Raw genomic sequence first — 12,404 nt, forward strand, 5'->3', positions numbered from 1 at the left:
CAAGTCATGTCTGAGCCACCTGATTGCCTTCCGTGAATGGGTACCAAGTGAATGTTGTTTACCTTGAGTGGTAGTTGAGGAGATGACCTGAGCCTCTTGGAGACAGTCGGCACAGGCTGTGGTAAGGGGAGTTCAAACTGTGCGTAAGGAACAGCTGCACTACAGCAGGAGTGGTCACTGGAATGGGTTCCTGAGAAGTGTCTGGGAGTCATCCTTCAAGAAACTTAGAAACTCAAGAGGCCAGGGTCCCAAGCAGCCTCATCTCACTTCAGAATTGGCTCTGCTTTTTGTGGGGAGTATTGCAGATCATCTCTGGTGGTCTCTTTCAAGCTAACTTACACTGTGATTCTCAACAGATAATGCATGATTTAAGTCTTCTGGTAATTGAGTGGCCTGTCAGATGCAATTTAAAACTGTTTATATGTATACAGATTTTTAACTTTTGTCTTTCTAAAGTCAGATACTTTGGAGCATCCTAACATGGTGTGGGAAGTGAAGACAAATCAAATGCCTAATGCAGTTCAGAAACTCCTTCTGGTAGTGGACAAGAGAACTTCAGGGATGAATGAGTCACTGGAGTTGCTGAAGTGTGATGAAAACCTTCCTTCTTCTCCTGGATATGCATCTGGTGATGAACACATGGAACTTGGTAAGTAACATGACTTGCCTTTTTCAGGAGAAGCCAAATTCTGAAGTTTGTTGTAGTTTTTCTGTAGTGGCATTACTGGAAGCTGACTGAATGACATTACTGAGTTTTAACTTGAGTAGGGCAGGGAATAAGACACTGAACTGTGACATCCTAAAGCCTTATTTTGCAGTCATATTTCCTGGTGACCTATTTCCAGCTCTGACACACTGGCCTGTTGACTTAAATGTCTTCTTAAACTCAGAGCTACAAATTTCTGCTCCTAGTCTCCAGAGGAGCTTTTTTTTTTGGCAGAACAACATGGAAAGCTGAAGAGCCCCTCCTACAGGGAAATTTTGCTGCTTTAGATCAGCTACAAATAGAGAAACATCTCTGGGCTAGAGAAACATTGAATCTAAATTGTTATGTAGTGGAGAAAAATAGCATGTATATTAGAAAGTATTGATATAATCAATGAAATATTAACGCATTTAGTTGAAGTAATGGAGTGATTAAGAATACTTAGTTACATGAGAGCCTGTAACAGACTTTTGTTAACAAGCTGGGCTCTTTTGCTGTTCTGTGTAACACGTGAGATGTGTAGATTATTGATAGGAATTCACTCTACCAGGCTGTATACCCAGCTTTCAGGACTTCCCAATTACTTAATTCCACTTTCCTGCTTTTACCTTGTACAGCTTGTGATGTTGCTATTTTTTTAGCGTCACACTTGCTAGCACAAATTAATTTAGTGACCTTTTGTAGAATGTTTCAGTGTTTTAATGACAGATGTTGCTACTTTTGCATAATTTGGCGGTACAATTCGGTGTGAACTAGTCAGTGTAGTAAAAGCTTTAGACCAGAAATACATTTCTAGTTACTTAATGTTTTTCTTAAATTGCTTGTTTGAATGTACAACTTGCCGCAGAAATAATGATGATTAGTCTTTTTGTCAGTATTATGAATGGGATTTGTGCAATGTTGGCAATTGTGATACGAGAAAGTAAAATCAGCTACTTCATTGTCGTTCCTCTTTGATTTTTTTATTTGCAGGTTTTGGTGTCAGCTGGAATTTATCAATGGGTATAATTGTGGTAATTTGTGTATTTGTTTGTAGATGATCTTCCTGAACTCCAGGCTGTGCAGACGGATTCTACCCCACCTGCACTGTTTCAGCTTGGTGCCGATGTTTCACATCAGGAATGTTCAAGGCCTTCATGGAACCAACATACCTCAATCAGCAATTCAGAAAGTGCTTATTCTTGTGAGAATGGGGTGAACTGGTTGACAGAACTAGCAAATATAGCCACGAGCCCTCAGAGTCCTTTGATGCAGTGCTCTTTTTATAACAGGTGCTGATGTTAATTTCAATATTGAACTTTTAAGATTTATAATATTATGTTCCTCTCTTTTACTCTTCACACTCTCTGACTTTGAACTGGAGCCCTATTTTTTATCTTTCTAGATAGTAACTTTATTCTTCTACAGAAGATCGCACAGGCCTCATTTCAGAGCCTGTTTCAAAAGCTGCTTAATTGGCAGCCATGAGTGAGGTAGCATGGCATAAGGACATTGCCTAACCACAGAAGCTTATCAATGAGCATTTACCTCATGTGAAGCAGCAGATGAAAAATTAAAATTGTTACTTTAAACTTTTAATACTTCCTAGTGCACTGACTTTAGATATTTTTGTTAGAGAGCTAATTGGAAATCTAATGCAATGTATTTTTTTATTGATACTGTTTCAGGTATATGATCTGTAAATTCCATAAGGCTGTGTAAAGCAATGTGGGATTTTAGAAATTTCTGGGCTTCACCTTTTATTGTATGGCTTGGGTCTTAGATTTATAATAAGGAAATTAAATGCCCTACTGTTAAGAGTATTGCAGTTGGGATTTAATCCTTACAACAGCAAGGTACTCTTAGAAATTGGATAGTCCCTTAAATATATTTGTAAAAACCTAAGCATTGTGAGAAGGAGATCCTGATGTGGAGGTAGTCCTGTCATTTGGGTGGTATATAGAAGCTATGCAGGAGTTATGCTAAATACTCCCTTTGCTTGAGCTTGCACCCTTTAATCATCCTATTTGAATAGTCCTGTGTGGGAAGTTAATTTGGTATTCAGTTCATGAAAACAGAAATATTTGTTAAATAAAAGCATTTTAGAGTAATAGCAGCTTAGGTCTTGTGTTTTTTTAACCCAACATATTTTAAAGAAGGTTTTTCTGTTGTAGATCATCTCCTGTTCACATAATAGCTACAAGCAAAAGTTTACATTCCTATGCACGTCCTCCACCAGGATCCTCAAAGAATGATCCTAACTTCTCCAAGAATGATTTGGATGAAACACCAGTCAGACATGAAAGGGTGAGTTGTTCTGAAACATTTTAAAAATAAATAAAGGAGCATGAGTAATTGGGTAAGCTTTTTGGAAAGAGTAACTAGTTTTAAAAGTTAAAACTGTTTGGTTCTATTATTTCAATTTGGGGTAGATTTTCTATTACTTTTTGTTTTACAAAACACAATAAGCTTGTAGTGCTGCATCACAGAGTCCATGTTATTCTGAAGAAATATTCTATGAAAGCTCTGCTTCTCTTGTAGTTCATTCTAGACCAAGCTTTAAAATATTATTAGCTTGTTTGCTGACACAAAAAGGAAGTGCAGAACTATCTCTTCTTAGAGGCACAAAACCTGTCAGTCCTGCTTCTCCCTTTCCAGTGTATGAATTTGTGCCTGAAGCTTGTCTGTCAAAGACATGGAATTTTTCCCAACAATTTATCTAGAACCTACTTGGTTCTGTGCCTTTCCATTAGTTTGACCATAGAGGAACATCGGCTTTGAGTGGTGCTGTAGGTAACCAAGAAATGTTAGCTTGTAAAATGCTTGTACCTAAGCATAAGATAATCCATAGGTGCACAAATAAATCTCAGAGAATGAAACCCAAAAATTCCAGGATGGCACGATTTAAGCAAAGGAAATTAAAATACTCTATGGACAACTACTGCATTCCTTTAATCTTTGTCTTCATGTTAAATTCCTGTTAGTATTTAAGGCAAAATGATGTCACAGATGCAAATAGGAGAATGTGTCTAAAGACATTGTGAGCAGCCCTAACATTTTCCTCACTAAGATATCAACACCATTTTGTTTTGTTTTTTTTTAATAGGCAAATAGTGAATCCGAATCTGGCATTTTCTGCATGTCATCGCTTTCAGATGATGATGATTTAGGATGGTGCCATTCCTGGCCCTCAACCATTTGGCATTGTTTTCTAAAAGGTAAAATAACATATATCATGGAATAAGTTTTTGTTTTGTCTTTTTTTCTAACATAGACTTTTTTACATAACATTAACGTTTTCCTTTTTTTTTTTTTTTTTACTGGAAAAAATCTGGTAGGCTCTCGTTTGTGCTTTCACAAAGGGCACAATAAAGAATGGCAGGATGTTGAAGATTTTGCAAGATCTGAAAGCTGTGGAAAAGAGGAGAATCTCTCAGTGAGCCCTTACAAGGTAGCTGTTAGTTCTCATAAATTCATTTCAATACCTATAGCAAAGGCTTTTTTTCATATGTTACCCCTGTGTCTTTATTTAATGTCTCAGGAGGGCAGATTTATACTTGTCTAGAGCTGATCACTGTACTATTTTAGCATCTTGCTATAAAGCAATTGAACAGAAATAATCTAAGTATGTTTTGAATGTTACACAGTCTTTATTACTTGCTAGTGAGAGCGCTTAGAATGTTGATATTTTTTTAATACAACCTACGACAATTAATATACAGCCATAGGATACAGAGATATATGCTTCTCTTGGGGGAAAGATTTGGAACTGTACATATATTTACAGGGCTATGGTTCTGATGGTTTGAAGTTGATTTCTCATGAAGAAAGCGTTTCCTTTGGTGAGTCAGTGCTGAAGTTGACTTTTGATCCTGGCACAGTGGAAGATGGCTTGCTTACAGTAGAATGCAGACTCGATCATCCTTTTTATGTTAAAAATAAAGGTATGAAATACTAAAAGTATGCTTGGATGTATATTAAATATTGTTAGAAAGTGGTTGCAGATTTTATTGGTGGCCCATGTTGCTCAAGAAACAGATAAAATTGGTGCTAAAATTTACTACCTTTGTAAAGAAATCCAGAATTTGCACAAACAAAATTGTAAAAATACAGAAATTCTATTTGTCTCATAAAGAAAGATTCAATCAAGTATATAAATGGAGCTCAGGAAAACAGAACAACTGGGGGGAGAAAGGAAAGCTGCAGATAAGAGAGACTTTCCTCACTTGCTAAACATGGAACCTCTGTTGATAAAAGTTTCCATTTTCTTTACTTTTTTTGTTAGAACGAGATTTTACTTGAGATAAAAGTAAACTATTTCCAGTAAGAATTCCCTGAGTAAGTGTTTCTGATATTCCTTTTGGGAAACAGAAACATCTGAACATTTTTATGAAATGATATTGTGTAGGGGTTGCTCCAGGTAAGAACTAGAGAGATTGTCTGGCCGTTTGTCTAATTAAACTCTTTACCACTTCAGGTTGGTCATCTTTTTATCCAAGCTTGACTGTGGTACAGCATGGCATTCCATGCTGTGAAATGCATCTTGGAGATCTGTGTCTACCTCCTGGACACCCTGATGCCATTAACTTTGATGATTCAGGTGTTTTTGATACATTTAAAAGGTAACTTTTGGATAAAGTGGCCTCAGTGGTTTTTGTATTTAATGAGTAGGCACCTTAAGTCTACAAGAATTTGAAGCGTTATGTAGAGCAAAGAGAGAATACTTTTGGTAATACTATATAAATGAGAGGGAAAAATGAAGACTGGATACTAGGAAAGCTTTGGAATTATGTGCTCTGCTAAGCTGCAAAGTAGTATCTTGGAGTGCTAGAACTTTCCAGCCCCTGTTTGTGATATTTTAAGCCAGATTAGGTAAAGCAGTAAAAAAGTACATATCTGTATAAATTCCTCAGGTAAAGTGGATTATGCTTGAGAAACTTAGTACAGTTTTCCCATAATAGTTTGTCTGCTAGCTATTGACTTGTGCTTCATATGCAGCTGTGTATCTGAATTATCTGAGTAGTTTCTTTGTAATTAATGCATGTGCTATGGCTTTAGATCACAGTGCTTCCATAGTTATTTTTTTTATTTTCTGCGTTTTGTGATTCTGTTCTAATACATCAAACTTGCCTAACTTCAAAGTTTGATTAACTTTGAGGCTTGCCTTGCTCTTGAGCAAGAGGATCAACCAGGTAACCTTCAGAGGTCATATCCAACATAAAATACTCTGAGATCATAAGGAAGTAGTATTACTCGAAGGTTTTCCATACTACTTTGACATTTCTGTGTTTAGTAGAATTCATCTTCTCCTATGGTGGTATCTCCTTTTTAGCATCTTAGTCCAGTTCCTTTTTGTTTTTTTTACAAGAGAAAAAATAAATTTAAAATGCTCTTTGCAGTTCAAGCCTCAGGAGCTCTTCTGTTATTTCAGTCTGGGACAGTGAGTTAAAATTGGTTGTCCTCACTCATTTGCTGTCTGGGTTTTCTTTTTATTAAACCTTATTCTGAACTACATATGTAGAGAGCTATTAGAATAATTATATTTACATCTTACTTATGGCTCCTTATTCATCCTGCAGCCCAGCTCAGTACTGCCTGCACACTTTAAATTTCTTGTCTCTCTGGGCACAAGGGAGTAAGTCACTGAGAAAGGAGCATTCAGCAGCAGCTGTGGTAAACAGGACAGAAGAATTAAAAAACAAAATCCTGTAGCTATGTTATGGGAGAGAGATTAGGAATAGAGAGGGTGCTGGATTGTTTGTAGAACAGACAGGTCCTTTATCTTGTGTGCTTGCCTGCAAGTTTGTCAGTATTATCCCTTCTTTGTTGCTTTTGACTTTTCTAAGGGATTTTGCAGACAGCCTTTGGAGACAGGTTCTGTCCTTAGTTTGGGTTCCACCCACAGAAAAAAAAGGGCTGCCTTTGCAGGTGGGGGCTGGGCTGCCAGTGCCGGTGTTTCCTTACCACTAGTAGTCCTACTTTGTGTTCAGAAAAAGATCTCTTCAGAGCTTTTATTTTGCCATATGTTGTAACTGTAGCCACATTGATCAGTGGGTGAGCTGAGTCTCAGTGTTACATACATCTTCTGTTTATTTTGTGGTGGTAACTTAGTGTTTTGGATGGAGTTTTAGCATCTTCACAAGTGTTTTCTGCCCCTGGAGTGTTCTAAAGACAGCATAGCCCGTGGTTCTCAGACTGATCTTCACACACCTAGAGATGATAAGTAGTCTGTGGGGTTGAACTTCTTTTGAGGTGATTAGAGGTTAATTGTAATTGTCGGTCACTGAAGCATTACAACAGTTTTCAGCATTTGGAGGTCTACATTTTACGGAGACAGCTCATCTAAACTGTTAAAATACCTTGCCATGCGGAGGTATCCCACATTTTTGTCACAAGAGGGCAGACGTTTGTCAGCTGTGAATCAATAGTATGCAACGTCATGGGTCTTGGAACAGTTTTTTTGTCTGTAAAATAATAGGTATTTAACTGCCTGGAGAAGTTATTTATACAGTAGCATATTTAATAGAATTAATTTTAAATTAGTTGGCTTATATTTGTAATTAGTATGTATTTGCAAGTGAACCAAACACTTACTCTTCCAACATCAGTTGTCCCTTTCAGTACCTATCATTCACTCACCAGATTTATATGTGCTAAGGACAGAAGCAGAAAGAAGCTTATTTCAAAAGAGGATGAAATTTGAAGACAGTATATAATTGATTTATATACAGCTGGGGAGTTGATAGTGCACAGCAGATCCTGCAACTTTGCAGTCCACCATCACATAGAAAAATAATACAAATTCATCTGCCAAAATTCTCGTGTTTTCCCACTGACTTCTGCATTAAGCACAGTTCAAAAGAGACCAGAATACTAGAACTGTAGTGCAGATGAAGAGTGAACAGCTATTTAAGGATTTTACGTGGAAATTACTTGCTCATTTTATGATATGTCTTTTTCTTGCAGTTACGATTTTACACCCATGGATTCCTCTGCAGTTTATGTGCTAAGCAGCATGGCTCGCCAGCGCCGCGCCTCTCTCTCTGGTGGAGGATCAAACAATCAAGATGCTGAGAGATCAGAAAGCAGTAGTAAAAACTGTGTGTCTACTGCATCATCCCAACTTTCCTCCAGTTCTTTGTACAGCAAAGCTGGCAAGAGCCACAGCTCAGGGACTGCAAGTACTGTGAGTGCCACTTCTCCAAACAAGTGCAAAAGACCAATGAATGCCTTCATGCTTTTTGCCAAAAAATACAGAGTTGAATATACTCAGATGTATCCAGGGAAAGACAACAGGTAATGGTGGAATATTGTCATTTTATAATTACTGGTGAGCTAGCAGAGTATCTGTGCCCCACCTTTAAATTTAAGTGGACCAAATTTTGCATTTGAAATAAAATGTGTGTGCATTGTTTTAAGAACAAGTTTATGAAAGATGCTGATGCAAAGCTTAATTTATGGGCAGACTAAATATTTACACTACTCTGTAAATAAGACACAAGCCATTTTTTGCAAACCTACCTTCTGCAAAAGCATTTGGGTAAAGCAACTGACATATGTATATATGTGCACAGCAGAGTCACAAATGCACAACAGTCTTTGTTTATATTGATGGGAATGTTCATGGGGAAGAAGTACCAGGCACTTTGCTCATGTGTTGTAATGGAAAAAGGAAATTTCTGGTTCTTCTAATTAATTGACATAATATTGCATAGTGTTCAGTGAATTTACTCTCTGTATTCTGAGTCTGTGTATCATATTAAATAACAGGGTTCTGATTGTTAAGAGTATCTGAAAGATCTTAATCCAAACAGGACTTGCTTACCCTGAAGGCATTGAACAATCTACTGAAACTTGCAGGAAGGGTCACATGACTGTGCTTGGAGAAGGGTTTTGTGTTGTTTTTTTTATCTGTATGCACTTTCATGTCTAAACATTGTTTTATAAAGATACCTGTTACATTTATGCTTTAAATAATATTTAGTGCACATGTAACTATAAACCACATGAATGTGCACAGATCTTAGAGAATCGCATTTTGTAGGAATCTAACATTATGAAAACTGTCACTGTTAGGAGTTGTGCTATCACAGAAAAATCCTAGTACTAAATCTGGTAGAAACTAAAGATGACAGACCTTTGAGGGATTTGGATATTTCATAATGTTCTAGTAAGGAGGCTGTAACTGGTGCTGAGAAACCATAACTCATCCTTAAATCCCAGCCAGCCTTGTGTGTCCTGGCAATCATGTTCTGCAATGTTTATAGTAATTTCAGTGAAACAGATCTGCTACCTACAAATTCAGTTGCATCAGTGAGAAAGCAAGCAGAATGTCAGCTAGGAAAGTTTATGATGGTTATATGTTTAAAATGCTGATTTTAAATTGATACAGTGAACTGGAGCTGCAGCTGGTTGGGTGTGAAAGTAAGTTGAATATTTCAGTAAATAGGTTTACCTTGAAGAAAAATGATGACAAAGTTACAAATAAGCTTCAGAGTGCACTGTTTACTGTCCCATTAGGAAGGCGATGCGTTTGGATGCTGTTTCTTGACCTCCATAAAATATGTGCAGAATATAGTGCAGAAGAAAGCATAAGAGGTAGTGGTGATTGATTTTATAGGCGTTCAGCTACTATTGCTTAACTGTTGCTGGGGCATTTATTAATTCAGCTGTTCAGAGGCAACTCTTGTTTTGAATGCAAGTATGTGTCATTTTCAGATTACCAGAATAGCTCTTAGGGCTGGTTACACATAGTACCCATTTCTGTACACTGGAGTTTTTCTGTTTGCTACAGTTACTTTATTTTTCTTACACATGTTTGAAAGGACAGAACTTGAGATGTACTGAGTTAACTGCTCTATTCTGAGACCAGATAGCTCACGCCAGATCAACAAGATAGTGAGCTGTAAACATTGAAGACACAAGTCAACATTCACATGATACTGAAAAGCACTGTAGACTGTAAGACTATACTTGAGAAATTGGTGTTAGGATAGCACTTGTTTATTTTCTGGATGCTCTCACTGTAACCAGAGTTGGACTTGATTGGGCATTCAGAAACACTTGAATAATTGGAGTAGTGTCTGTTCTAAAGATGAAGTCACCTAAACCATTAACAGTGTTAGTTCATGCTGAACATAATTTCTGAGTAAACCTGAGGTGTTCTTAACTACTGTTTGACAATTTCTTCTGAATCAGCTGCAGTATAAGGTATTGCATCCTGCACATTAGCCTGTCACTAAAATGTTGTCAGGCATCCTACCAGCGTTCTGAGGACAGAGGCAGTGTATGCAGCACTGCCAAAAAGCAGTGATGCTGTAGGGTCAGTTTTTTCTTGTTTCATCTAGTCAAGATAATTAGGTTTCAGTTAAGTCAGGACACTTATCTTTTTTCAGTCTCAGTGATTTGCTCGTAGAAGTATTTCCATGGATAAATGGAGTATTTCTCTGCATTAGATTTTTCATGCTTTTTAAAACACAGATCTGTACTCACTTTCAGTGCCTCAGTGCAGTATTGTCTCTTGAGATATTAAAATACATACGTATTTTTGCATTTGAAGATGTCACAGTACATTTTTATTTATAAATGCAATGGCTTTCTCAGCAAACCTGCTCTCCGGGTCACCATGTTCCCTCCTGGGGGTGTGAGTGACCCAGTACCACCTGGTGACCAAAACCAGGCAGGTTTCTGGTGCTGTTGATTTGCCTCTCGATACTGCCAAAAAAACATGAAAAAATGGTTAATTAAACTGGTGTGTATTTACTTCTGATGACAGATCAAAGATACTGGTTCTTAATTTGAATATAAAATTAGAAATTCCATTGCTAAAGAGACAGGCTATGAAAATGGCTTTGATGTTGATGGGATCTGGTTGCAACTTGAGTTTGCTCTGAGGAGTCACCAGAGCATGACAGCACAGGCTTAATGGCAGCCCCAGTGGAGTTCTTTCTGTGCCGAGTGCTCTGCAGCTCATGCAAGCCTGGATGGTTCTACATGGTCTTGCAGGATTAAAATCCAGTGCCTTGGTATCGCATAGAAACGCCATCAGAATTGCTGTATGTGAAATGCTGAGGAAATGGTTGATGAGACCTGTCTCTTCTGGATTCTCTTAAGCAGTCTGAATAGCTTTGCTGCCAGCAAGGAACTTTATAATACCATAAAGCAAAGTGCTTGGTTGTACATACATGGTTGTTTTTCTTAGAGGTGATTGGTCACTGACCTTTCATGGCTGCAGTCTGAAGGCAAAGCACATCTCCTCATAGTGCAGGAATTGTCACTGACAGGAGAGCTGTTGTTTCGAGAGTCTCACTCAGCTAAAGGATGGGGTTAAAGCTTCAGTGGAATATTGATGTAACACTTGGGAGTGCAGTTAAGCAATATGGCATGATAATGTGGGGAAATACTGTCCAAAAGGCATCATGTTTATAAAGAGTAGGAAAAAGCAATTAATTCAGCTTCTGGAGATGATGATGGGTGTGTTAGAACAAATGGTTTCTTTTGCATAGAAACAGGAATTTACCAGTGTGTTCTGCCCACTCGTGTTCTACCCCGTATGGATTAAACGTGGAGGAAGCTAAACACATCTCTCAAATAGACATGATTGCAGTTTATAAAGTATTTGTTTAGCTGAGGTCATGTTCAGATCACTGCCCTAATTATTAGAGAACATATTTTCAGCAAATCTGTCATATGATCTTCTAGCACAGAAGTAGACAAAAACAAATTTGAGTTACCATTTGGTGGTGTTTTTATTTTTGCTGGTTTATGATGTTGCTGTGTATTCAAATGTACAACCTTTGGAATGTTAGAATGTGCATTGACCTGTGCTCAGCATACATGGAAGCCTCAGCTGTTCAACTGTTGAAAGAAGTACAGAAAGATAGTCAGAAATGTGAATATTAAAAAAAGATACAGTTTTTTCTTCTGTATTATTTGTACATTTAACTTTTGTCTTCTCTAAGTGCCGGGATAGAAAAAAATGAGGCTATTTCTTAACACCCTGTCCTGACTGTACTATAAACATTTATCTTGCAGAGCCATAAGTGTGATACTTGGTGACAGGTGGAAGAAAATGAAAAACGAGGAGAGGCGGATGTACACACTGGAAGCCAAGGCCTTGGCGGAAGAACAGAAGCGTTTAAATCCCGACTGTTGGAAACGAAAACGAACAAATTCCGTATGTTAAGCAGTTGTTTGCATTGTGCACTTAAATGAGTTCCTACGGTAGCTGCAGAGGTTTTTGCTCAGGATAAACTCGGCTGTCTGCTTCTTTCTGGGTAGCCCAAACGTTGGTTGTACTCCCCTGTGTTGTGTAGCCTGCTTTGGGACAGTTGGCAGGAGACAGATCAAGGAAGGGTTGTCTCTGTTTTCTGACAGAGTTCTGTGAATTCTGCTGGACTGCAAAGCAGCTTGTGCTTGTGAAATGCAGAGGAAGGGCACGTGGCCTTTTTGATGTAACTGAGTTTGAGGTTGTGTCTACGTTACAGCTGTCCATTCCCCTCAGAAACACTTAAGCTTTCACAAAATCCTTCTCTGTTGTAATTCAGTAATTCCTTTGTCTTCAATAAAGGCTTTTTACCATTTTCTCTCTTTTTTACTCATAATTTATATCAGTATATATTAAGTTACTGAGGGAGCAAACATTTTTTTTTTCCATTAATCTCTTTAATCATTACTTTTAATTGTAAAATAAATAACCATAGGTAATACTTCTTCTGTA

General features: G+C 37.7%; 1 protein-coding gene across 1 annotated transcript in view; it reads left to right on the forward strand.

The window, feature by feature from the left end:
• The first annotated feature begins 461 nt into the window (after positions 1-461).
• Positions 462-12,404, forward strand: part of HBP1 (HMG-box transcription factor 1) — a 13,542-nt gene continuing 1,599 nt past the window's right edge. Inside the window, exons 1-9 of the mRNA XM_009996772.1 lie at positions 462-649; positions 1,743-1,977; positions 2,860-2,992; positions 3,792-3,903; positions 4,024-4,136; positions 4,473-4,629; positions 5,163-5,307; positions 7,652-7,981; positions 11,720-11,861. Of these exons, the coding sequence (XP_009995074.1) occupies positions 481-649; positions 1,743-1,977; positions 2,860-2,992; positions 3,792-3,903; positions 4,024-4,136; positions 4,473-4,629; positions 5,163-5,307; positions 7,652-7,981; positions 11,720-11,861 (1,536 nt within the window). The 5' untranslated portion in view covers positions 462-480. The remainder of the gene's footprint in view (positions 650-1,742; positions 1,978-2,859; positions 2,993-3,791; positions 3,904-4,023; positions 4,137-4,472; positions 4,630-5,162; positions 5,308-7,651; positions 7,982-11,719; positions 11,862-12,404) is intronic.

This window comes from Chaetura pelagica, unplaced genomic scaffold, assembly GCF_000747805.2.
Source record: "Chaetura pelagica isolate M959 unplaced genomic scaffold, ChaPel_1.0 scaffold534, whole genome shotgun sequence".
NCBI classification, from domain to species: domain Eukaryota; kingdom Metazoa; phylum Chordata; class Aves; order Apodiformes; family Apodidae; genus Chaetura; species Chaetura pelagica.